Source organism: Triplophysa dalaica, chromosome 2, assembly GCF_015846415.1.
Source record: "Triplophysa dalaica isolate WHDGS20190420 chromosome 2, ASM1584641v1, whole genome shotgun sequence".
NCBI lineage: Eukaryota > Metazoa > Chordata > Actinopteri > Cypriniformes > Nemacheilidae > Triplophysa > Triplophysa dalaica.
In genome coordinates, this window is record NC_079543.1 from 12,961,857 (window position 1) to 12,985,989 (window position 24,133).

Genomic DNA, 24,133 nt, shown 5'->3' on the forward strand with positions numbered 1-24,133 from the left:
ATGGAAACTCTGTCATCATTTATTCACCCTCTAATGAGTAAATGATGATATGATTTTTATTTTTAGGTGAACTGTCACTTTAAGTCTTGATTGGATTGTTAATATTGCATCTTGGGTTTAGTGACAGATGCAGTATGTTATGGATGCTGTATAGCATATGTACAGTATGTCAGTGAAGTTTAGTGCAATTTCTGATGCAAAATTGAGTTTCAAACAAGGATGCTAAAAGTGCAGCTGAATAGCTGAATGGAATATCTCGCTACTCTGGAAATGGCAACATTTTTGGTGGAGACTGATGAGTCAAGGATGATGCATCATTGAAACAAATACAAGAGAAAGGCAGGGATGTGTGGCACCACTCTTTAGACAGATACCTTCTGTCCTGGGCCACCTCAAAAAAGGCCATGAAAAAGGAAAGAGCGTGAGACAATGAGAGAGAAACCCGACATCCACCGCCCTTCCTAATTACTCACTTTGTCACTATACGCATCTTACAGTGCATTCAAGCAAATATGTTTTTCAGGTGTACGCTCAGTGTAAAGTGCATTGAGTGTCAGAAAAGCACTGTGTTAATTCATTTTATCAGTACATGCAGGCCCTGGGGATCAAACCCTTTACATCAGCACCACCACAGTCATGCTCTACCAGCTGAGCTACAACAACACAGAAAACGCAATATACTCATGATTAACCATGGGTTTCACTTGCAGCCTCTTTTACATAGCCGACGAATACGGATATGTTGCCAGTCTTGTTCCTGACACAGATAGAGGAATTGCCAAATATTTACCAGAACTCCCATCCCCCAGGGTCAATTAGCTGTATTATAAATGCAGTCTCAAAGCTGCCTGTAATGGGAGAACATGGGAAGTAAACGATTACGTGACTGCATTTGTTGTATTCAACTCCATTTGTAGCTGCCCGACAGTTACACAGAAGACAGTGACTATGGAACGATATGTCAAAATCATTAACAGATTTTTATGTTCAGTTTTACACAGTCCTCACACAAAAGATTACGATGTGGTTTTTCAGGATTCAATGAAAGGGCTGGTTCCAATGAAAGCAAGCGATCTAATCAAATGTGACCGTGCGGTTAAACGTGTAATTTCATCATCATGGAGGCCGACAGTATTTAGTCAATGTAGGAAACACTTCTGTACCAGTGTGAAAGACATGCAACATCAACGACTATTGTGTATAACAGGAATGATCCTTGTGAATATATCTGACTTCAAAAACTTTATTTCAGCCACCATGTATATACAAAACGATGCCAACATTTTCTCTCTTTCTCTCTCTTGATAAAACATTCCTCCATAACCTTCAAGTTTGTTCATGCAGTAACAAAAGGTGACTCAAAGGGTGGTTATAAAAAGCACACCTTTAGAATTATCAGTTTAGCCTTTGAACCTGTGGGCGTAATTTTGCTATAATGGCACCAGTATAATTGTGACTAAAACACGACAGAGACTTTGTGGAGTCTGGCAACCTGCTGCGTGAGTAGAGCTATCACGTTTTGTTGGCAAACTCCTAATGCCCCGAGGTCTTCTGTGAAACCTGTAGATTTTGGATGAACACCTGATTCTTGCTCAAACCTGCACTGCATCGCTAAACGTCCAAGTTTCGTGCATTAACTTCTGCACGTCACGTATAATCGATGTTGCCCATTTTTGTTGTGCATGTGACTTACGTAACAGCGCCATTTGATTATAAGGCCAAAGACAGGAGACAATGTCTTCAAAGGCTTCAATTTGTTTAAACAATTTTCCACAATATTCTTCTTTTTTTAAGAGATAAAGCTAGAAAAATGGCAAGAGAAGCTTGCGCGGCGTCCCCCTCTCTCTCTCTTTTCAGGCACACACAACAATCTCTTTGTTTTGCTAAGTGCACAGTGGTTGTGTTATGACAGAGATTCTTTTGTTAAGGTTATGAGGCAGTAGAAAGGGGAACAACAAGACTTACTGCTGTTTTTACTGTCAGATGAACAATATTTTCATAAGGTGTTTCTCGTCCTCTAAGATCAGAGGGAGAGGACTGATTGAGACATGCAGGATCTATTTCCAACTTACACAAACACAAAGTGTATCTGCCTCCTCCTGACAGTTGTGGAGGCGTGACTCTGGCACTTATAGCCCTAAAACAGCATTGTGAAACTGAAGAAATTGTTTAGCTTGTCCACTTTCAACATGTTTTTTAAACATTTGTCATTCAATTGTTTCTTACACATAAAAATGTAATAAGGCTTCTTGGCAGAGCACTAGTTTTATTTTTGATAAAGAGCTAAATTATGCGGTGTTAGCAAAATTACCGGAAAGTTAACAGATTTCCACCCATTTAATTTGGATAAATTAAAAACAAAGTAGCCTACTTATGTTTATTTCCATCATATCATAACAATTAAACAAGCATTAATCTATTTAGGCCTATATGCCAATAAACAAATAACTTGTCAGGGGTTGCCTTAGGTAAAAATATAATACCATTCCTCAGTAGGGGAGATTCAGCTCACGCACCTGTAACATGAAAGAGACGGCACGACAGAAACGAGAGGTATTTCAAGATCAAGCTTACGCAGACAGCACCTAATGGAAACGCATGACATTTTCAAATGTTTGCCATATTCAGACTTAAGGTCGGTGAAAGGTTAAATGTCTTAACTTATCTGCCCCGTATAATTAGCAATGATCCATAAATCTGCCCGAAGTGATGCTAAGGTTAAGACTGGTGTGCTGCTGCGCCCTTGTGGTAAATTGGAAGAATTACACTTTAACTTTACGCGCTCACATACATCAAATGCGTTTACATTTAAAGTTAACTGGAGGACAATTTTATTTTGTTGATTTGTTTTACTGTAGCTTTTATTTGCAAAAACATACGTTACATAAACAAAATGACAACAAATATGTATTTTCCATAAAAAAGTTAATGTTTGTGTTGTAATATTTGTTTCTTCATATAAATTATATATATATATTTTCTTTTGACAGTTAATAGCAATGGCAGTATGTGAAGTGTTGCTTAAAGGGATATTTAAAATCTAAACATTAACAAAGAGGGGCCACTTTTTTTCACCATTTAGCCTACACAAGCATTTTTATTGGGAAGGAAACAGCACTGGAGGAGGGAGACAATATCGTTTTCTGCAATGTAGTCCTTATGCATGTGATAAAATTGCATACATACTGTCTGCACTATTCTACACCGTCATATAAATAGTGTGAGTAGTGTGTTCACATAAAAAATTCCAACAAGTACACTTCAAGAACTTGGATGATGCAATTAGTCAAACAAAAGAATTAAGTGTGAAATGCTGGACACTTCAGACAGGGTGCGTCTCAAACAGAAGGCTGCATATCCTTCTAAAGCCTCCCAATAGGGATGCTTGAAGTTTTACTCTGAGGGGTTAAGCCTTAGATGGCATGAGTGCCTTTCAGAACGGAATGCAGGGGAAATCGACACCATGCACATAAGACAAGTGGGTGACTGTGTAGAGAATATCTTGTTTGCGAGACACAAGATTTGTAGCAGAGGTCAAGGGTATAGAAGAAGTGCAAAGGACTCTCGCCCTTTGGCATGTTTAAGCTGTTTTTTGCAAGCATTTATCTTTCAAGCTACATTGTCTGCACTTGTCTGCAAACCAACCTTTTTGTAGTTGTTTAAGTGTGTTAATTTTCTTCAACATTGCATTCAATTTTAAAACATTATTTAAAGGTCCAGTGTATAAAATTTAGCAGCATCTATCAGTGGGGTTCTGAATTACAAACAACGGCTCCATCCCTGCCTTTCGAAGCACTACGGTGGCTGACAGAATTAAGATGGTGTCATGTATTTGCTTCTATGCCGAAGGATATAGTGTATTTAGGGCAGAAGAGCAGTTTTTCCGTTAAGGGCTACTGTAGAAACAACATGGTGAATTAAGGGGACCCTCGGTGTATGAACATAGTACATTCTAAGATCATAAAAACTTAATGCTTCAGTATGTAAGGTCTTTATACACCTCCGAAGATATAGCTAGTTATGTATATTATATTGCATTTCTGTCAATAGATCCTCCAAAAAATTACACGTTGGAGATTATTGTATGTTTTGAAATAGCCTGTGGTTACATTGCTAGGTCACCTATTTGAATTTGGGAAAGACTGACTTTAAAAGACAAAATCTTTTAAAGAAAAGTTTTCAATAATTACTTAATAAGGTCTTGCACTGTTTGTTTGCTCTGCACTCATTATTGCAAGATAAAACCCTAGATTCAATTCAGTCCTATTCTATTTTTAGACTTATTTGATCACAAAGGCACATTCTGGGGTTCTGATGGTAAGGCCATCAAAGTCAAACATCTTTTTTTGTACATACAAATCGGTGCCTTTATTCATGCGATAATCTAACATATACTGCATTTATGTATAAATTCACAGTTAGATCCATATAAAAATGATACATTTACCATAACATAATTTACAGATACATCATTGTAGAAGATAAAATAAAAGGAATGCCCATTTGACGATCATTTACACTCATGATTATTAGTCATTTGGCATCCCTGTAAAATACTATCAATTTTGGCATCACATATTAATGGACATAAGGGTGCAAAATCTTAGAATACAGAACAAATATATGACATACAATACAAACGATCAAAAATGATATACCACATGTTGAAGCCTACAAAAAGTATACAGACATATGCAACACTAGTTTTGTGCACAAATGATGCAAGGAAATGTCGTGAGACAACTTCTCTCTCGCAGACAGCGACTGCTGAGGGGACAGAACACTACAGGTATATTAATGGAATATGGCCTTCTCTCCACATTCAAACATGATGAAACACCCCTTCAGCTTTCATAATAAAGTGATAATTGGAGCCCATGCAGAGTTTGAAGCTAAAATATGAACTTAATAACTATAAATTGTGTACATGAATGTCTACTTTCCTTTGTTGTATTCTTTGCAATGAATCTGATTTGTACTTTGCTCTACAGAGTGAGTTTTAGCTGTATACCTGCAGCCATGACATCATTACCCTGAACTTTTCGTTTTTGTATCAAAGTGACTTTTAGTCGCCGAATGCATAACCAAACCCTGCTCACAGAATAGATTTCAATGCTCTGCATTGCCTTTCAGGCAAAGAGAACTATTAAGACCTATTCTTCTTATGAAAATACTTTACAGACTGGTGTGAAATAACTGCAATTCCATGAGCCTGGTGGATCCCTAAGAAAACCTGAAGAGGATTTTAAGGATCTGATACATTTGTAACAGTACATAGTTTTATAATACATTAATAGAATCCAGCACTTACAATGGTCAGTGTAAATTGTCATCTTGACTGACCTTTACAGTATGTTGATTGGAATAAACCTCACAAAAAAGTGCAGAATATAAACTGATGAGGGAAAGATAATGTAGATACTTTAAATGCTAATGAATAATCATAACAAACACGCACACACACTTACACACACACACACCACATATCAATCCCTTCATCCCTGTTATCTCTTTCCTGCTGTACTTTTCTTTCACCTGTTTATTGTTGGTGTGGGGAAAAAATTGGGACCTTCTCCAACACTTACAGATAGAGTCCAGCTCTGTCTGTCTGTTTGTCCATGAAATGTATCTATCACACTAAGCATGTCTGCGGAGCGTGTCTGCGGCGGTGAAGAGCGAGGTGATCAGAACGGGAGAAGCTGCGGTCACAGTCGTTGCATTTGAATGGTTTGACGCCTGTGTGTTTACGGTAATGTCGCGTCAGCTCATCTGAGCGTGCAAACTTCCACGTGCAGTTATCCCATGTACACTTGTATGGCTTTTCACCTGAGGAAAAAAAGATATGTCATATAAATGTCATGACCTGACATAAAAAATACATAATTTCTTGAGAGCCTTAACAATTAAGTAAGGTCAAAGGGTAATGTTGAAAGACTCACCTGTGTGTGTGCGTCTGTGGGCTTTTAGATGAGAGCTCTTTGTGTACACCTTATTGCAGCCTTCAAACTCACACCTGTGGATGCGTCTTCTCTTCGAGTCTGGTGATTCTGAGGGCCTGGGCCTTCGTAGACTTTCAAAACCGAATGGCAACAAGGAACTGTAAGGACAGGAAATAATGTATTTTGTAAAACAATAAAGACTATAATGCTACTCTTGAGCAGACTTAGTCAGATAAACTTGCATTTTTAATAAACAATAGAGGAAAACTGCAAATTTTGTCGTATTTAAAGAACTGTGTTGAAACTATTTTTAATCAAAATAAAACCGACTAAAATGACAACAACTGTAATGCTTCAATACTACTTATGTTAATTGAAAGATCGATGGAAGCCTCCTGGAGTGTTTGAAATATGCTTTTAAAAATTAAAACAGTTTGTAGATACCCAGCTTTAGTTTGATTTGCATAAAAATAATGCAAAAAATATTGTTAAGTTTTATTTATGTTATTGTACATTTTTTGAGCTGTTTTTGATGAAACCATTTTTACCAAGTATACTGCAAAAGCCAAACTGAAAAACATCATTTAATTTTATCCCCACCAAATAACAATAAATGTAATACTTTGTAAGTGGCCACCAGAGTGTGCTTAAATGAACAGAAGAAACAATGGCAACCTTTTGGTGGTACTATTATAAATTTTCATCCATGTTATTGTAATTTTTATGAGCTGTGTTGCAACTATTTTAAACCATTTAAAAATAAAAACTATTATATAATTTAATGCCTATTATTGTGATTTTTATGCACGGTGTTAAAATATTTTTTATTTAAATAAAATCGATCAAATTACAATAAATCTAATAGCCTACTTCAAGTGGCCACTAGAGAGTGCTCATGTTAATAGAATATTATGTATATGTTTGGAATATAAAAAAGTTTGTAAATATGTTTTTGTGTCAGAAAAACGTTGCTATTTACCCATTTGTAATTGTCTAATGGTAGAGGTTATGTGAGTGGTATGCTCATAACATTAAACATTCACGTTTGTATGCTGTATTCACAGCACTGATTTAGCATTTGTAGCATTTTTTTTCTGTTTAGTATATTTTACATACACAAATGTTGAAACATTGCTATTTAAATTACTCACAGTGCATAAACATATGAACAATACCCCTACACACAAAAACCCCCACTGTATGTACCTGTGCTTGTACTTTGGAGGGGACTTTTTATCATTGGGAGCATTTACTGGGTGGCAGAGGAAGCATTTGAACCCACCACAGAGCCACTTCCTTTTCCTATTGGGCCGCAGGAGAGCAGGTTGTCAGTATTTATGTATGCGTATTGGTAGGGGTTGCACCTGTAGCTTTTGGCACACTCCATCGCTTTCAGGGGCCCAAAGAGGAAAATAATGAGAGAAAACATCCTAGCACTTTCCTTCCCCCTTAAATGATATCTAGATTTTCAAAAATGTTGTCACTATTTTCCACATTCCACTGTGTGTCTACGTGAAGCTTGGAATTCAAGGTCAGAGGAGCTGCACTGACTGTTTTACAGTAGGAGCCTGTATGTTAGACTGTTGTCAACAAGAGCGACAAGAAAGAAACGGAGAGGGAAACAGCAGCTGCCATCAGACTAAACTCAGCACAGTCATTTATGTTCCGTCTTTTGTTTGTATTTTTCCCATTGGAGAATACTAGAGGGGCTTTCCAGTGCTGGTGACGTGCAGGGCATCACTCGTTATAGATCAGTTTAGTATAATATCAAAAGGATAGAAAAAAAAAATGTCAAGTGGCTCTGGGCCCCGGAGATACAGTATAAACCTGTACTGACCTCTGCACATGTGTCTAACACTCTCAACCTGAAACAAACATTCCCTGTGAGACTGGGATGTTTATAGTTATGCACACAGAGACCTCTAGCTACTGTATATTGCTGGGGAGCTACACCTAGAGCAATTCTTTCGTTGGTATTTTTATTTGTTTGATGTTTAATTGGATAATCAAAAATCCTATATTTCATAAAATGCCACAAAATCTGTGGCCCCCTGGGTCCATCTTGGCCCCCTGGGTGGCCCCCAGTTTGAGAACCACTAATATAGGCTATATATAAACTTAGAGTTTACACTAATTGAATGGCTATTTCCAATTCAACAAGGCCATTCAGGACATCTTTCTCACACTGTCTTTTACAGTTATTTTCACCTTAGTATAAAATATACTTTCACCTGCATCCTGTCCAGACACATTTACTCAGCACTGCCAGCTGTTTGCCTCTATCCTCACCTGAACTCAGAAATTTCCATCAGTGCCCAAGGGCTCGCAAGTCCAGCACTCCTCATCTAGCTATTCGGATTATGGTGGGATGCTTGTACCCTATATTTAAATATGTAGATATATAACATTTATCATTTAGATGGATTTATTAGAGCTTTACTTAGAGCTAAACTCTGCAGGACAATGACTCTTCAGAACCTGAACTAGCCCACCCAGTTAAAGGCTGTTAAGGATATTGAGAGTAATAATGTTCGTACTCTTGTACAGCGCGGGCGATGGTCAGGGCGGTGGAGCCTGTTTCATTCACACTCTCCAAGGTCACGTTGGGCAGGTCATCATCCTCGCTGTCACTCAAAGACCGCCGTGGTGACAGTCCATCTGCGATTCGCTGTGTGACTGCATATAAACACAAGGTTGGAGCAGATGAATATATATCATGTGCACATTCTTTGCATGCATGTTGGTTTTAGACATTGCAATACTGATCTTTGATGGGAAATGGTTGATGGGAAGTGGTTTGGTCAGTGGCTCTACTATCTGCACTCTAAAAAAATGGTGCTTTGTAGCACTTAAAGTGGTTATTTCCTTGTAATCATAGGGGAACAACTTTTAGTGCTATATAGAACTACATGTATATTTAAGTACTTCAGTGGTTCTTCAGCGGTTCAATGGGGTGACGGAGGTGCTATATAGCATCGTATGGTTCTTCAGCAGTTCTATATAGAACCTCAGTCATCCCAATTCATTTGTAGATGTGTTCATAAAATGATTAATCAGTCATTAACAAAAGCATTATACAACAGTTATAACTGCAAAAACGAAATTCCTTTCAAATAGTGAGCCATTTTTAACTTACATGTTATAGATGCCTAATAAATGTTTTCGTTCATTCATAATTTGCAAAATAGGCTGTCAGACTGGAGACTGTAGTGTGTTATGTTGTTTTTTCTTATTATTATATATTTTATAAATGGTTTACATGAATCCACTATATTAAGTCACACTTTCATGGTTTGCTAACATATATAACTCTTAACATTTTGTTTCAAGTTCGGTGTTTTGAAGTTGTGAATGAATACTTCAGAAGCATTCACTTTTCTTTAAGTGCACTTTCATGGGCTGTCAATAATTCTTAATGTATAAAGCGCTTTTTACAATTTTCATTACAAATACTTTTGTGGATTTAGTGTTAAAAAGTGATCAAAAGTCCTTTGGATAAGCATCATGTTCTGAAGGCATTCTGGAGGGCACAGTAAAACGGATTAGGTAAGCAACATGGTTTGAAAAGTGACACAAGATGTGAAATATAAAATAATAAGAAAAAACAGCATAACACCCTCGAGTCTCCTGTATGACAGCCTATTTTGCAAACTACATCAAGATAATAATGAATCTGCTCTGAGTCAAATAAATAATGAATAAATACATTTATTACGATTTTTTAACATGCAAGTTAAAAATGGCTCACTATTTGGCAGGCATTTCAATGAAATCCCCCTTTTTATTTACGCAGTTATAACTGATTTATAATGCATTTGTAAATGAATCATCATCAATGAACACATTTATAAATGCTTTATGAATCAAACCTTAATGTTAAGTGTTACTGAATGATCAAATATAAACTATTCTATTTATGTAATGTTATGTTTTTATTAATTTGTTTTTTTGCCATTTCCAAAGTCTCTGTCGTATTCATGTCATCCTATGACCTGCCTTGTTGCCATGGATACCTCATGAGAGACTGCAGAGCATAAGGGCACAGCCCCTCAAGATAGGGGGCTGGTCTCTGTGCATGAATCTTGAATGTTTTTAATGAACTGAAATCAGATCATCAAAGTGTGAACTGCACAGGTCTAATTATGTGTCGACCTGCTTGTTTTCACACACACATACGCTGTGTGCTGATGAGGATAAATGCCCTTCTTTGACTGGTCAGCTTTAAAACACACAAGACACACACACATTTGTAAAAGACGAAGAGAGACTTTTATGACATTCAACATTTCTAACCTCTGTGTCTATTCCTAACCCCGGAGGAAACAGGATGAAAAATAACTAGAAGAATGAAAGGAAAGCCTTGCTATACTCAGAGCCCATTAAAAGCAGCACTCTTGCCCAAAGGCAGGCAAGCTTTCCTTGTTCAGGAAAGTGTTTTGAGTAAGAGTTTATGTGTTTAAGTGTTGAGAAATTGCAGGGGATAGTGTAAGTGACTAATGACCTTATTATAAATCACACTGTAATCATGCTGGGTTTGAAATAACATAAAGGTAAGAGTCGAGAATGATAACAGAATTTCCATTTATGAGTGAACTGTCCCTTTAACTTTTTTGGGTAGCTACAGAAGATGCAGACACTTAGGTTTTTATACAAAAATAGGTAAACTTAAAATAATTTAGAAACTAAAGAAATGAAAGAACGAGAATTTGTTTCAAAGTGATGAATTTTAATTATTTGCAAATCATATAGGTGTTTTAATAGGCTAACCACAACCTATAAACACACCTGAGTCAAAGCGACGCAGTTTAGCATCTAGTGAAGATCTGGTCATGTTTTTGTTACCAGACCGATATTACAAACAGGTTTGTTGTTTAAATGTTGACGCGCGTCAAGCACGCTCAAAACGCGAGCGCAAACTCCCAGGAGCTCTGAAAAGAGGGAGAAAGTTAGCGTTTTGCACGCATTTTTAGACGCGACTTGTGAATGTGCGCTAACATTTCTGTGATAAAACATTAGACAGTTAGCTACTTACATCGCGCTCTTTCACAGTAGGAACTCAACAGACTTCTGTCAATAACAACTCACGCCTTCTTTCATTTGATTGGACAGTAATCCTCGCCTTTCTTCATTTGATTGGCCAACTCAATCAGATTGACACTTAAGAGCGCTGCTAAACAGCTGAGGTAGACTGATCTGAGATCATTTTTCGAGGCGTTTTCTACTAAATTGGCTTTTTTTTCAATACAAAACTACCGAGGTCTGGACCCAAGGGGAACGGACAAGCTAAGGACCAAACATTTCCTGTTATTGATAAAAAAAGTAAGACAAAAATGAGTTTGATCATTTCATAAAAACACATTCAAAACAAAACTAAAATTGCAAACATTAAGGAAAAACAAATGGCATTATTAAATTCCCTTTTGTCATGATGTACAGTACAGTATGCCAATTGTTAATGTGAAGAGTCCTCATTATTGAACCATCTTGTGCAAAGAATAAAAAAGATATTTGTGATCCTGGATCACAAAACCAGTCTTAAGTAGCACGGGAAAAATTTTAGTAAAAGACAAAAATACATATATGGGTCAAAATGATCGATTTTTTCTTTTATGCCAAAATCATTAGGATATTAAGTAAAGATCATGTTCCATGAAGATATTTTGTAAATTTCCTACCTTAAATATATAAAAACTTTATTTTTGTAAGTGAATGGCCTGCCACAGTGCCCCTGATTAACAACTTCAAAGGCCATTTTCTCAATATTTTGTTTTTTGCACCGTCAGATTCCTGAGTTTTAAATGGTTGTATATCAACCAGATATTGTCATATTCTAACAACTCATACATCAATAGAAAGCATATTTATTCATCTTTCATATTATGTAAACATCTCTATCTCGAAATATTGACCCATAAGACTGGTTTTTTTTCCAGGGTCACATTTTAGATTATAATTAGATTTCTTTCTAAAACGATTTTGATTGTTAAATGTAGTCAAGACAGGCAAGTCCTCTGACAGGCCAAAAGCACAGCTTTTAAACAGACAATTGATGCGCTACCCTCTCATGTAAGGTTATTGTCGGCTTAGAAACATTTCTCCCATTTTGTATCTCTTTAACCCTGCCTCTCGCCAAAGTTTCTATTGTGTTCTGTGCACTCTGTCACGTATAAACCCAGGTGCCCTTGTTTAGCTGAGCAGCATTTTTTGCCGTAGCATCTACTTCCTGTGGGGATATTGGCTGCTGCATGTTTTGAGGAATATAAAGAGGCGAGCACAATGGAACTGCACTTATAAGAGCTGAGTCTGTCTACCACACAGCCAAGCTCTGGGCTCTGTCAATGACCCTGCCAGGAACACGGGAACTCAAAGACAGGCTTTTAAAAACACTGCTGTCCACCTACAGAAAGGGAGGGAGACAGCCGGTGAAAGGAAGAGTATGAAAGGCGTCGCATGCGAGGAGGAAAGAGTGGGTTCTTCCTCTCACTCTCCATGATACTGCAAATTAGAACAATAAATCAATTCTAATTGGTCTCACGAAGGGCTTTGAAGGAAATCCATTTGAAAGTAAGCATCACTAGCGCAGTCATTCTGAAGAGCGGAGTATTTGAGTACTCTGGATATGAGTATCCAGAAGAGAGCACTGTAATTTCATAGAATTTTACAGTTTTTTTTACAGAAATTTAAAATAGTTTTGAATTACAGTATAACATGTTAAATTACAGAAATAAACTGCACATTTACAAGTAAGGTGTGAAATTAAAACCATATAGTTTTACTATACAAAAAAATATATGTTGTTGTTTTTGTTCTGGTGACCCAGAATATTATGCTTTTAAAAGGGATTTTTTACGGTGTAGGGCAGGATTGCCTCAAACTCTATGTGAATGTTTTGTAAACCTTATATGAGGTTGTTTGTCAAATTATATACATCTGTTAACATAAGGGCAGTAAATTGCTTTCCCGCTCATTCTCATTCTCATTCACAACTCCTTCCTGGTGGAACACTCTTCCTAACTCGGTCCGGTCAACCACATCTCTCACAACATTCAAAAAACGACTTAAAACCCATCTCTTCTGTGAATACTTGACCGACAAATGAAGAAAAAAATAATAAATAAAAATAACACTAACCCTCACTCTTTCTCTCAACAGGTAGTGGTCTAGCCTTTGTTGAAACCAGTAACTTTGTTTTAGCACCTCTTGTATTATTGCTCCTGTATGACATATCTCTTATTGCTCCCTGAACTCTCTGTAAGTCACTTTGGATAAAACCTTCTGCTAAAGGACTAAATGTAAATGTTAACATCAGTCTTTTTCATATTAACGTCTATTAAATATGTTTCATTGTTATTTCAATCTAACATGATAATACATTACGCTTTTTACTGAACATGATTTAGTGTAAAAAAAACATACAAATGACAATCCATTATTAAGAGCAGACAACATGTTTACTACATCTTCTCGCTACTTTTAAAATAATGATGAACTTTTTTAAATAAACAAAAGTAAAAAATGACTGTGAATTCAAATGGATTTTTTGGATTACACTTTACTATATTAAACTTATTTAAAGGCCCTGAACAGAGTCATTCAGCGCTTACTTTCATCTCGACCCCATTAGTGCCCCCTTTACTTCATTGTGAAAAATCTATAACAAGGTAATTTTGTGGCAGCTGGGGCACCAGGTATAAATTCCAATTATTACATGAATTTCTGTAAAATAAAATAGAATTTTCTTACCTTTCCTGTGCCTCCTGTCTTCCTCCAGCAATGGCATCATTAGCCTGCTGTTGCCCAAAGATCCCATCCCAGGGTAGACCACAGGCATGTGCTGCACTACCACTGGCACCCTGCGGGGGTGGAGGTGAACAGCACTGGAGCATGGAGGCATAAGCTGGGGTATGTGCAAAAATGACTGGCCCCTGAGACTCCTGGATAGGGGAGATGCCACCACTGGACCAGGGCTGGATGGGGACATCTTCAAACGAGGAACGGGGGTTATGACTGAAGTGGAAAAAGATAATGATGATGGTGATGAAGATAACACAGACTTGCTGGGAGGAGGGGACCGCGGACAAAATCGTATCGATGAAGAGGACGATGAGGGGGATGAGGACAAAGATGAAGAAGCAGAACGCGATGGGGAGGTTCTGGCTTTGTTCGTGGACAGATCCACAGGCTCAGTTTGTGTTTGAAAAGGGTCAGATAGGAATCGCATTTCTTCTGCCCGAAATCTGTGGTTCAACACCAGCACGCCCATCTCCGTGTAGTCATGGATCACAGGAGACTGAAAGGCAACACACATGAATTAGTCAGTCAACTAAATTCGTTTTTTATAAATGGTATAAATGAGCAGAAGAAACATATTTCCAAATACAGTACTTTTCCATGTACTATAAATCAATAAATGGGATAAGCACATCACAAAAGGCATTAAGAAAAAAATAAGTAAAAAACAGCCTTTCAGACATTTCCTGACTCAGCTGTTATCCTGAATTAACAAATTGAAAAAACATTACAGTTAAACATGTCAGAAGCACTCACTCAGACTCAACGAAACCATGGACAGAATGTGGTCAGATGGCAGCATCATTTCTAGCCAAAAATTTCCCCCTGTTTTTTAATGTGGTGTACTTGGAGTCTGTACAGCCAGAATGGAACATGTTTTGAAACTTTATCTCTACCCAATTTCTCTCTCTCCCTGCTCATGCTTCACCTTTCTCACCCCCCCTGTCCCTCCCCTCCCATCCGGCCCTCATCCAACCCCATGTATGGGGGGCTACCAGTCATTATGGCTAATTTTCCGAATCCGAATAGCTTCTGGTGAGGATGGCTTTAATGACGGGGGTGCATTTCCAAGAAAAGGGGCCTGGCGTTGAGCCTGCTCAAACAAGAAACACGTTTCAGTGTCTGCACTGCCTGTTGATTTAACGCACTTCAAAGCGGGGCTGCGTGTCCCACGCACATCCTGCGCTCAAACTCTCCCATCAATGATACAAACAGTACAAAAATGGGTAAAGCAGGGTGCACTGTGTAGGATAGCAAACGTGGGTTTAATTTGGTTATACTTGGAAATGGAGAGATAGCTTTAGGGCTGGGGGAAAGCTAGGGGGAAAGTGTATATGTTAAAGCATACGCAAGTAAATGTCCTCGCATTTGCTGCTTGGCAAGTGTGAATTTAAGGGCCTGCTTATATAAAATGTCAGCAAGCCCTAGATCTTGCCTACACACATGGAATCTCAATGCTGTGCATACTCAGTTGCGGCACACTGTACTGTAACTATGACCTCTTACCCGCCTCTGTGACTCTGCAGGATCGATTTTAACTGGCAGGGCTGGCATTCCATCCAGCATCAGCATCCTGATATCACTGTGCCTGCAAAAAGTGAAAGAAAAGAAAATTTAGACTCAATTCAAAAACGCAAAGTGTTAAAACGATTGTTCAGTCAGCTTCTGTGAGGAATGAAGAACTCAGACGGGTTAAGGTGGTTCGTATATTGGCATTGCTTAGTGTTTGACCACTAAACAGAATCTCTCAGGGTCAAAAATGTATAGAGTAGACTATTACATTTAATAAAGCATTATCATACAGTCCAACAGTTCAAGTTTTTATTTGACAAGTGAAGTTGTCTGATTTATCTAACAAAATGCTTGTCTGTTGTTGCAGTATTTCAGACAGGCAGTCGATGAGATGTAACAGTCAATCTTACTCAGTCGATCCTAAGATTACTCATCGTCAACTTCTTGTTTATTCAACTGTTATATGAAAGCCATATCACACTCATCTTGGGTCCTCATTAACTTGGTCAAACAGCCGTGTTGGCGTTGAGTCAAACAGCGCCCTTGTGTGGTAATACTTATAGTTACTATATTTACAATCCATTTCGTCAAAGATGAGAACAGATGCTTTTGGTTCTAATGTCCTCATATAAAGTATTATTAAGCCCAGGCAGAACTTTATGAATGACGGGCGTTCCGATATTTTGCTGAGACCTGCAGATGCAGACTCTGTGTGGGCCAGGTCATTAACTTACAATAAGAGAGTTCTGTTTACTTCCCCACACAGCCGCTTAAAAACACTCTATGGGACTCTGCTGGCACAAAATTACTTTTTTTCTTACACTATGTAGCCTTAAAGGTACAACCCTGAATGTGTAGTAAGTTAACTAAGTTAACTAAATAAGGTACATTCTTGTAATTTAGTAAAGAATATAAATGTAGACTACTACCCAAGCATCCTCCTCTAGCAATCCTCACATATCAAATGTCATATTTTATATTCTATCATATTTAAGTCGTTTCGCATTGGGTCTTGATCACACTGTTGGGGTTTATTTTGTGATAATAACTGGCTGGCTGGACATCTTCATGCATACTACACTTACCCTACCTTACCTTAATTTATCTACTTACATTATAAGAAAGTTATTTAACATAAAATATTGATTTATAATACTTTATTAGGCTTCCTTCTAAGAAATGCAAAGTTCTACGAGGAAAACCTGATTACTTTCTGTTTTATATATATGTATAATCCCATTTTTGAAAACGGCATATTTATATTTAATTTATTTGTAATGTTAAAATGCACCTGTCAAAATGAGAAATATCTGATAACTTTCACGATTGGCCAATCAGAATGAAGTATTCCAGAGCGCCATGTAATAACACATTATCCCGTGCTCAAGAAATTCTATTATGAAATAAATCTAGTCGCATCACTATAGTCTTAGTGATGTCTTGCCTTTCCTAGATATTTCAATAAATTCTATTTACTGAATGTTTAACTTCAACCAACATTTCATGAAAGAAGCACAGGCAGCCATGTGCTCACATACTTGCATTAAATCTTTCAGAAGTGGTTTAAAAGTGTGAATGCTCCCCTGTTCATTGGAGGCCATGGGGTTAGTCCGCCTCTCATAGCTCATCAGCACTGATACATGGAGGAGGTGGATTTTATCTGGAAATCACCTGCTTTATTCCTCTTATTCCAGCACTTGCAGATTCATTAGAGACTTCGGAAAGTGCTGACTGTTTTGGCTTCTGTTGACCTGGTTAGTTTACTTTTGTGTGCGCTCATGTGTAATCCCTGGCAGGCAGGAAGTTAGAGGAAACGGGTGGGGTCCCAATGGGTCGGGCCAGAGCCATTAATAGAGAGAGTCGCGTCTTCTGCATTGACTCCAATGGACAAGTTTTATCACAGTTTCAATAGTTCCTGCGACTAAACAGACCAACTGATATTTAATATTTCCTTTTCTTTTTCGGCTCTGATGATTTGGTCTAAATTATAAAGGGAATAGCATGTTCGGATTCATTACTTAGAAGGCATCCACCTATGTATGCAATAGGAAGCAAGAAACCTAATCTGGAAGTGGACCAACATGTATTCTGATAAAGGTACTGGAATCTGAATTCCAGGGTAAGACGTATTTTGGGTTCGGCTTTTTAGGTGTGCTGTCTCAAGTGGTTTTCATTCATCATTGGTATTTTCAGTCTATAATGTCCTCACTGACAAGAGATCAGTGACTCAGCATTTCAGTGGCCTAGTTGGGCAGTCTAAAAAGTGACCTCAGGTCAGAGCTGCTTCCTGCCCACTGCCATGGTGCTGATAACCAGCCTCAAGCCTTACCCATAATGCCTTCTGTACAAACATCTTTCACATCTCCATTCTTCCCTTTTCTCCTTCCTCGTTGTGTAGATAACAGACACATCTGGGCTTTAATTCACAAAGCCTTGGGATGTAGATCCAGGATGAGACTTTTTCTTTTTCTCAAATGAACTGTGCTGAAAAACTGAGCAGATCCATAGACAGCTCTGGATCCATCCCCAAAAAGTAGACTTCTTCTGGATCCTCCTGCTTTGCGTAATTGTCTCTTGCCAAGAAGCCCTGAGTGACTTCAGACTTTCCATTTCAACAGAGCTAATTTTCCTTGGCAGGACAACTTCTGTCGGATAGAGCCAGGTCATTGTCAAACCTCCAAGAAAGAAAAGCAGAGAGAAAGAAGAGGACTGTGTGTGTTTGCGTGTGCGAGGAATTGCTCGGGAAAGGTGTACTGTCACTGGAGTCAACTGGAGTAAAAGAACAGCAACTTTTAAAGAGCTGACTGGCCAGAGCATTGCAGCTAAACAATGCCAGGAACAGCTGAGGACGCAAATGTAAACATTCCAGTCATTGCGACTGACCTCTCTAAATTTATAAGTTTCATCTGAACGTGTCCTGCCACAAAACTGGGCCATAAATTATGTTCTCTATCAATTTTTCGTTGCCAAAATAAATTCTACGTAATGGTATATACTGTAAAGCATTCAGTACCACAGGGTAAGGGCTCATTTCACTCACACCTAGAAGTATTCAATTCTTGTCGGTAGCTGTAGTGTAGAGCGATTTTAGAATCACAAATACAAAAATAAACGTTACAGACAAGACATTGATGTATGAAAACCTTGAGAGTTTTTTTGTGGATAATCTTCACAATCAACGTTTTGTCTGCAGATTCATCTGCCCCTCACTGGATTTAAAATAAATAAACTTTACAGAATGTCTCCAGCAGATTACTCAAATTTGGTCTTGAAATCAGACTTTTGATTTTTCCACTTGCCTTCAGAGGGAACTAGGACTGAACATGCTCACTTGCACATCTGTTATTGATTTGAGGGGGGACCTGGAACCTCTCCGCTTAAAGCTGTCAGTATGAGCAGTGCATAGGTTAGTATTTACTGACCTCATGTGGGACCTTCTTGCCTCTTGCCATACAGGTGACAGCAGGTCAAGTATTTTTGTCTCTGAGTGGAAATTCCGTCAATTGTGTGGCTGTGTATCATGTATACTGGAAAAATAATATGATCCAAAAAAAATCTATCTTATAGAGTAAGTTAACTCACATTTAAATGTTTGGTTTGTAAAGTCAGAAGCTGTTTTTCCTGTTAGACAAGCATATCGACAAAATTTCGGGACACTGCATTTTTTTTTCTCCTGTCTTCTGTAATTTCTTCTTCATCTGCTCTTGTCAACCATCGCACTACATGTTGTAAGACTATCCAGAGTGAAAAGTATGTGGAACAACTGTTTTTACAGGCCCAAGACCAGTTTGAGGGTCCTCTTGCAATGGTGATGGTCGTAACCTTAGCAATCAAAACCGTTTCCAGATCAGGTCGAAAAACCAACAAATGGCCTCTTGGTCACAGCTTGGACTGGTTTGCTGTGCTGTCTTCCATGAAGACAGCAGGCCAGAAACATCTGAAGCTCTCTCTCTGGTGTTCCGCTGGACAGGGGGAGACAGATGTGTGTAATTTGACTTGAACTATTGAACTGCATGCCGTCAAACTGTTTATTATCAGAGGTCTGGCACACACCGGGTTGCGCAATATGTGAAGGTCATGTTATTAGGCAATATTGCACAATGCCGCGGCATTGATCGTGAGGAGTTTGTGAAGAATACGTTACTGAAGAATGAGAGCTTTAAAAGCAGGAGCACTGGAGTGTGTGTACAAGACAGTGACATCAGCCAATCCAATCATACAGTGATAAAACAAACCATCATCCAGAGTAACTGTGTGGAGGCGCTTCCCGTTTTCCATTAGGGCAGCCGCTCAGACTCTCATTTTTGGAATGAAACTGGTCTACATCATAATTAATGACCATCGCTGGAGTCTAGAGCTAGAGTTTATTGTACTCCGCTGAGCACTCCATTGTGCACTTTGTGGGGTTCTCTGTCTTGCTGCCTTCACACCTCTGATTGCTTGCGGAATAAAGCAGTATGTATATACAGATAGGAATCGCTGACATTTTGAGAGAAACAGTTTTAGAGAAAACAGTTGTCTGTGTAACTGGTGCATGACTATTTGTATAATGGACATTTTTGAGTGGTTACGAGGACAAATCATTACATCAGAGAATCGCTTGAGAAGAGTCAAAGTTGCCAACACCATTTTTTAAGTAAATCTTCATTTTTGAAGTGAAGCCATAAATGATTCAACACTCTCATACTTGGCTCACCAAAAACAGAAATTCTGTCATCATTTACGCATCCTCATGTCTTTATAACCTGTATGACATTGTTTCCTCCATAGAACACAAAAGACAATATTTTGAGAAATGTCTCAGTGCTTTTGTGTTCATTTGATGGAAGTCAATGGGGTCCAGTGTTATTTGGTTACCCATGTTCTTCAAAATATCTTCTTTCTGTTCTGCAAAATAATGTCATACAGGTGTTGAATGACGTGAGGGTGAGTAAATGGTGAAAGAATTTACATTTTTGGTTGCTCATATTGCCAAAGAAATCATCAATATATTGTGAATTTTAATTGCCCAATCCTGATAAGGTGGTTAAATCTTTTGCCTGTTTCACAGCTGGAAGAGATCTGCCCGCATTCCCACTAGATCTTGTGGACTCAGGGGGCAGCGATAGCCCTCCCCAGCTGTCCTCAGCATTGTGGGAAAGCCTGAGCCTCTTGTACAGCGGTGCCAGAAAAGATTCAACCCCTAAAGCACAATGTGAGTGCCAGTAACCAAGCATGCTAACTACTGTGACCGCTAACCACCCAGAGACTTAACATCATACAAAGAGTAACCCTGCTGAAAAGAATGCAAGAGAGGGGAAACTGGGTAAGATGTGATCACTGGAAGTTACTGAGCTCTTCCAAAATGCCCATAACAAGGACTAAACTATGTTGTTTCTGACAAATCAACACACGTCTCTTTCCATACACTTGAGGCACAAGTCCTGAACGGTATTACCCCTCTTCCCTGAGTGTTGTGATGCCTCTGCTCGTAATGAGCAAGGCAGCTGTGTTTGTTCTCCAGCAGTGCATGCTCACACAGGGCTGGGTAAGAATTGTTTTTCCTTCTCTGCCCTCCGTGAAACTGGAAAACTCACAGCTGCAGCTAAAGACGAAAGCGTTGAAAAAGAGGCGAAAGTGAACATGGGTAAATTACAGTAAGCAGAAGCTGCATGTCTATTCACACCCATTTTAGACCCAAGTGGTTTCTGCTTCGACAGATCTTTTGCAGATCATTTGATTTATACTGAGAATTTGGTCACTGTCTTCCTCACCTCTAAGCTTGCCAAGGCTTCATTTATGTAAACAGTTCTATATTTGATCAGGACTTGAACTCAAGTCCTTTTGCACATAAAACCAAAGAATAGATTGAAAGTAGAAACATAAAGAAGTAGAGAGAAGCAGGGACGGTGAACACAACCTAGCTGTGACAGACTCTTAACCTGTAACAGATCCCACATGAAGCTCTCTCACTCTTCCTCTCAGTTTTGGCTGGATCAGGAGCGGCCGAAGGGTCAGAAGTCAAAGTTCAGATCAAGTGTTCACAGGAAGTACATCCGCTACAGGCCCTGGTTAAAGCCTTACGCAGAGCTCTGTTTAATGGCCCAGGCAGTCACTAGGGAGACCCGCTGTTTCCCGCACTGTACAGGAACCACCCTTCAATCTTTGTAGACTGGTGAGTCACAAAGGAGATTTGGTTCCTCTGATTTCCATTCTCTGTGCACATATGTGTAGGTGTGTGTGTGATGTGTGAAGTGCACGTCTGTGTGCAAGCATCTGGGTTCCTGTACCATGAACAGCTTGGAGTATGAAGACGAAAGGTTGAGCTTATCTTTGACTTGAAGATACATTTCCATCCAGCTTTCTTCGGTTACAAGACTACCCGTAGGAAAGAAAAATCAGTTACGTCTCATTGAAAACAATGTTAAGATTAACCAATGAACAAACCTGGATTTGGGATTACGCCTACTGGTTTTTTATTTTGTCACGAGATCCTTTCACATCGGTCAGGATAAATAGATTTTTATATGAATCCAAATATTTCCAAATGTATCTTAAAGCGACAACATTTCTAAACTATGCTATCCACAGTAAATTGGCTCTATAATTCAACCACATTCTTGCTATTGTATTTCTCCTAACCAATTAAAAAATATGAGATTATGTATGAAAGACTCCTCCCTCACGACTACTGATACTGACGATACTGACTTTAAACATAATATGTCTCTTATCAAACTCACAACTACATTCAACCTTGTAAAATAATTCACATTTTAAAGCAAAATATTGATTGCAATACCTTGTTATACAAAACTTTCTCCACACCTGTTTAACACCCCCTCAAACTATTGATTCTGATCATGTTTGCACAAAGCCCACACATTCAGCCTTTAGCACCTCTCCAGTTCTTTCGCTCACTTTGTGAACATAAAGGCCATCTACAACAACACAACTCGCCCCCCTCCAGAGGTGAACCAGCTAGAGATGCCTCGCCGGGTCATTTAAAGGCCACAGTGAGGGGAAAGTTTGCTTATTTTATTGATGTTTCAGGTGGAGAAACGCTTTCAAAAACACGAGACCCAGTGACCCCCGAACTTCCTCCCTATGCAACTGCAGAATGAGGCACATCCGGTGTAGACGCGACAGACACTAGACTAATTGACACTTGGGAGGAACTCTCAGGTGCGGTTTCTTTTCTGCGGTGCAGATGGTGCTGTGTATTTTTAGATACTAAAAATATATATTTAACTTGAATAGTGATGTGGTTCTCTTACTGATTTTGAATTCATTTTAAGAGTGTTGAAAGTAAACGTGTCTTGGCCGGAATTACCATGTTGCATACCTGAGAGGGAAACCTCTGGCAGATGGAGAGGCAACACCAGCGATGTCAAATCAGACCAACTGATGCAACAGTCGGAGAACAGCTCTACTTCCTTTACTTCAAAACAAAGCTACAGGACTACAGTAGCCTACATGCATACCGCATTTATATATTATATCTCTTCCTGTAAAGCTGCTTTGAAACAGCAAAACATTGTAAAAAACGTTATACAAATGAAACTGAATTGAATTCAATGTCAGAATATATCAGGCATTGTTGTTTCAAAAACATAAGTCGATATTTGAAGCAGCTCTCGAAGGAAATGAAACAAATGAAAGAAGGGTCCATGTAGCATTGATAGCTGGTTGCGAGAGGCATCATATATCTGATGCTGCTGGTGAAGCACTAAATATGAATCTCAGTGTTTCACAAACAAAACAAATTCAAACAAACGCAAGACAACGAAAGAGTCTTTGAAATCAACTAGCATTTGAAAAGATGATACATTTTAATTGAGGTGTGCTAAGAATTCTGACCAAATTATCTAGGTCATAATGTCAGAAGACACAGATTATACATGTATGCAAATCCACCAAATAAAAGTGTCAAAAAAATACCAAAATCGTGCCACAATAGCAAGGTCCATAAAGCACATCACCATACAGCTTAATGTTTATGATCATGTTAAAGGTTAACTGTTTAAACACATAAATATATACAGATATATGTTATGTTAACACTGACAAGCGTTCATTATTGTCTAGGTATTTTTAGTTTATTTATAGATACAATTATTAAGGTGCTCACGTTTACATTTGTACCTTGAAGCTGAATGACATATGACAGGTCCATAGTCAAACAAACTAAAAATCTAAAGAGTGACAAACCTAATGGAAAAACAGGCTGTACAGTACTGACCTTGTTTATCAACCTCAGTATTTGACAGCGAGACCCACAATCCTCACAGCGTCCCTTTAGCTTTCTTTTCTACAATATCTTGTTTTCTTCAGTCGCACTTTCTGATGCTACCCCCTTCTCTCTGGTTCCTCCTCCTCTGACTGTTTCTCAGGAGGAAATGAATGGATGGCTCACACGGTGCAGTTCTACTCACACAGCTCAGGTCACATGACCAGGCTGAATGAAGAGAGGGGGTGGACCCTAGGGCTGCCAGGCGAGAGGACAAGGAGTGTGTGTGTGTTTGTTTGTGTGGGCGTGTGTGTGTCTGTATAAGTATGTGTGATAAAATAGTGCCAGACTTTGACAATGGTGTGGGTGTTTAACTCTGTATTTAAATGTGTTGGAACAGTTTCTTTATTTGAACTTTTTTAGCGGAGAAAGTGGCAAGAAAGTAGAAAAGCAAACAGCAACTCCAAGTGAGAAGACACTGAACTACAGGATGAAAGACGCAGAATCATCTAAATGATGGAGAAATGACTGGACAACTAGTGTAAAAACCACATTACCTTTAGAAGCATATCCTGCATAAATGGCAAAACTGTCCAAAAATAACCCCATCTGAGCCAGTGCTGAGCTAACAAACAGAGTCCTAGCATGTCACTGACCTGCCCATAGAAATGGTATGTGTCCT

At 38.6% G+C, this 24,133-nt stretch overlaps 1 protein-coding gene across 2 annotated transcripts; it reads right to left on the minus strand.

Moving 5' to 3' along the window:
• Positions 1 to 4,311: 4,311 nt before the first annotated feature.
• Positions 4,312 to 23,631, minus strand: klf12a (Kruppel like factor 12a). Of its 2 annotated transcripts, XM_056735199.1 has the most exons (6): positions 23,464 to 23,631; positions 15,237 to 15,318; positions 13,683 to 14,229; positions 8,477 to 8,615; positions 5,940 to 6,097; positions 4,318 to 5,826 (listed from the first exon to the last, which is right to left on the minus strand). In XM_056735199.1, exons 2-6 carry the CDS (start codon positions 15,300 to 15,302, stop codon positions 5,633 to 5,635), a joined length of 1,104 nt encoding a protein of 367 aa, XP_056591177.1. In that variant the 5' UTR covers positions 15,303 to 15,318; positions 23,464 to 23,631; the 3' UTR covers positions 4,318 to 5,632. The 2 variants fall into 2 exon arrangements, with proteins under 2 accessions (XP_056591186.1, XP_056591177.1); XM_056735208.1 differs by lacking the exon at positions 23,464 to 23,631 and having other exon boundaries at positions 4,312 to 5,826; positions 15,237 to 15,314.
• Positions 23,632 to 24,133: the final 502 nt, after the last annotated feature.

What these genes read in the sequence shown, in the direction of transcription:
- klf12a (XM_056735208.1), bottom strand. Translation starts at nt 15,302, where the DNA reads ATGCTGATGCTGGATGGAATGCCAGCCCTGCCAGTTAAAATCGATCCT. An exon ending in CTGCAGAGTCACAGAGGCGG is followed by an intron (nt 14,230 to 15,236) that starts GTAAGAGGTCAT and finishes GTTGCCTTTCAG; the next exon opens with TCTCCTGTGATCCATGACTA. An exon ending in AGACAGGAGGCACAGGAAAG is followed by an intron (nt 8,616 to 13,682) that starts GTAAGAAAATTC and finishes GTTTATATGCAG; the next exon opens with TCACACAGCGAATCGCAGAT.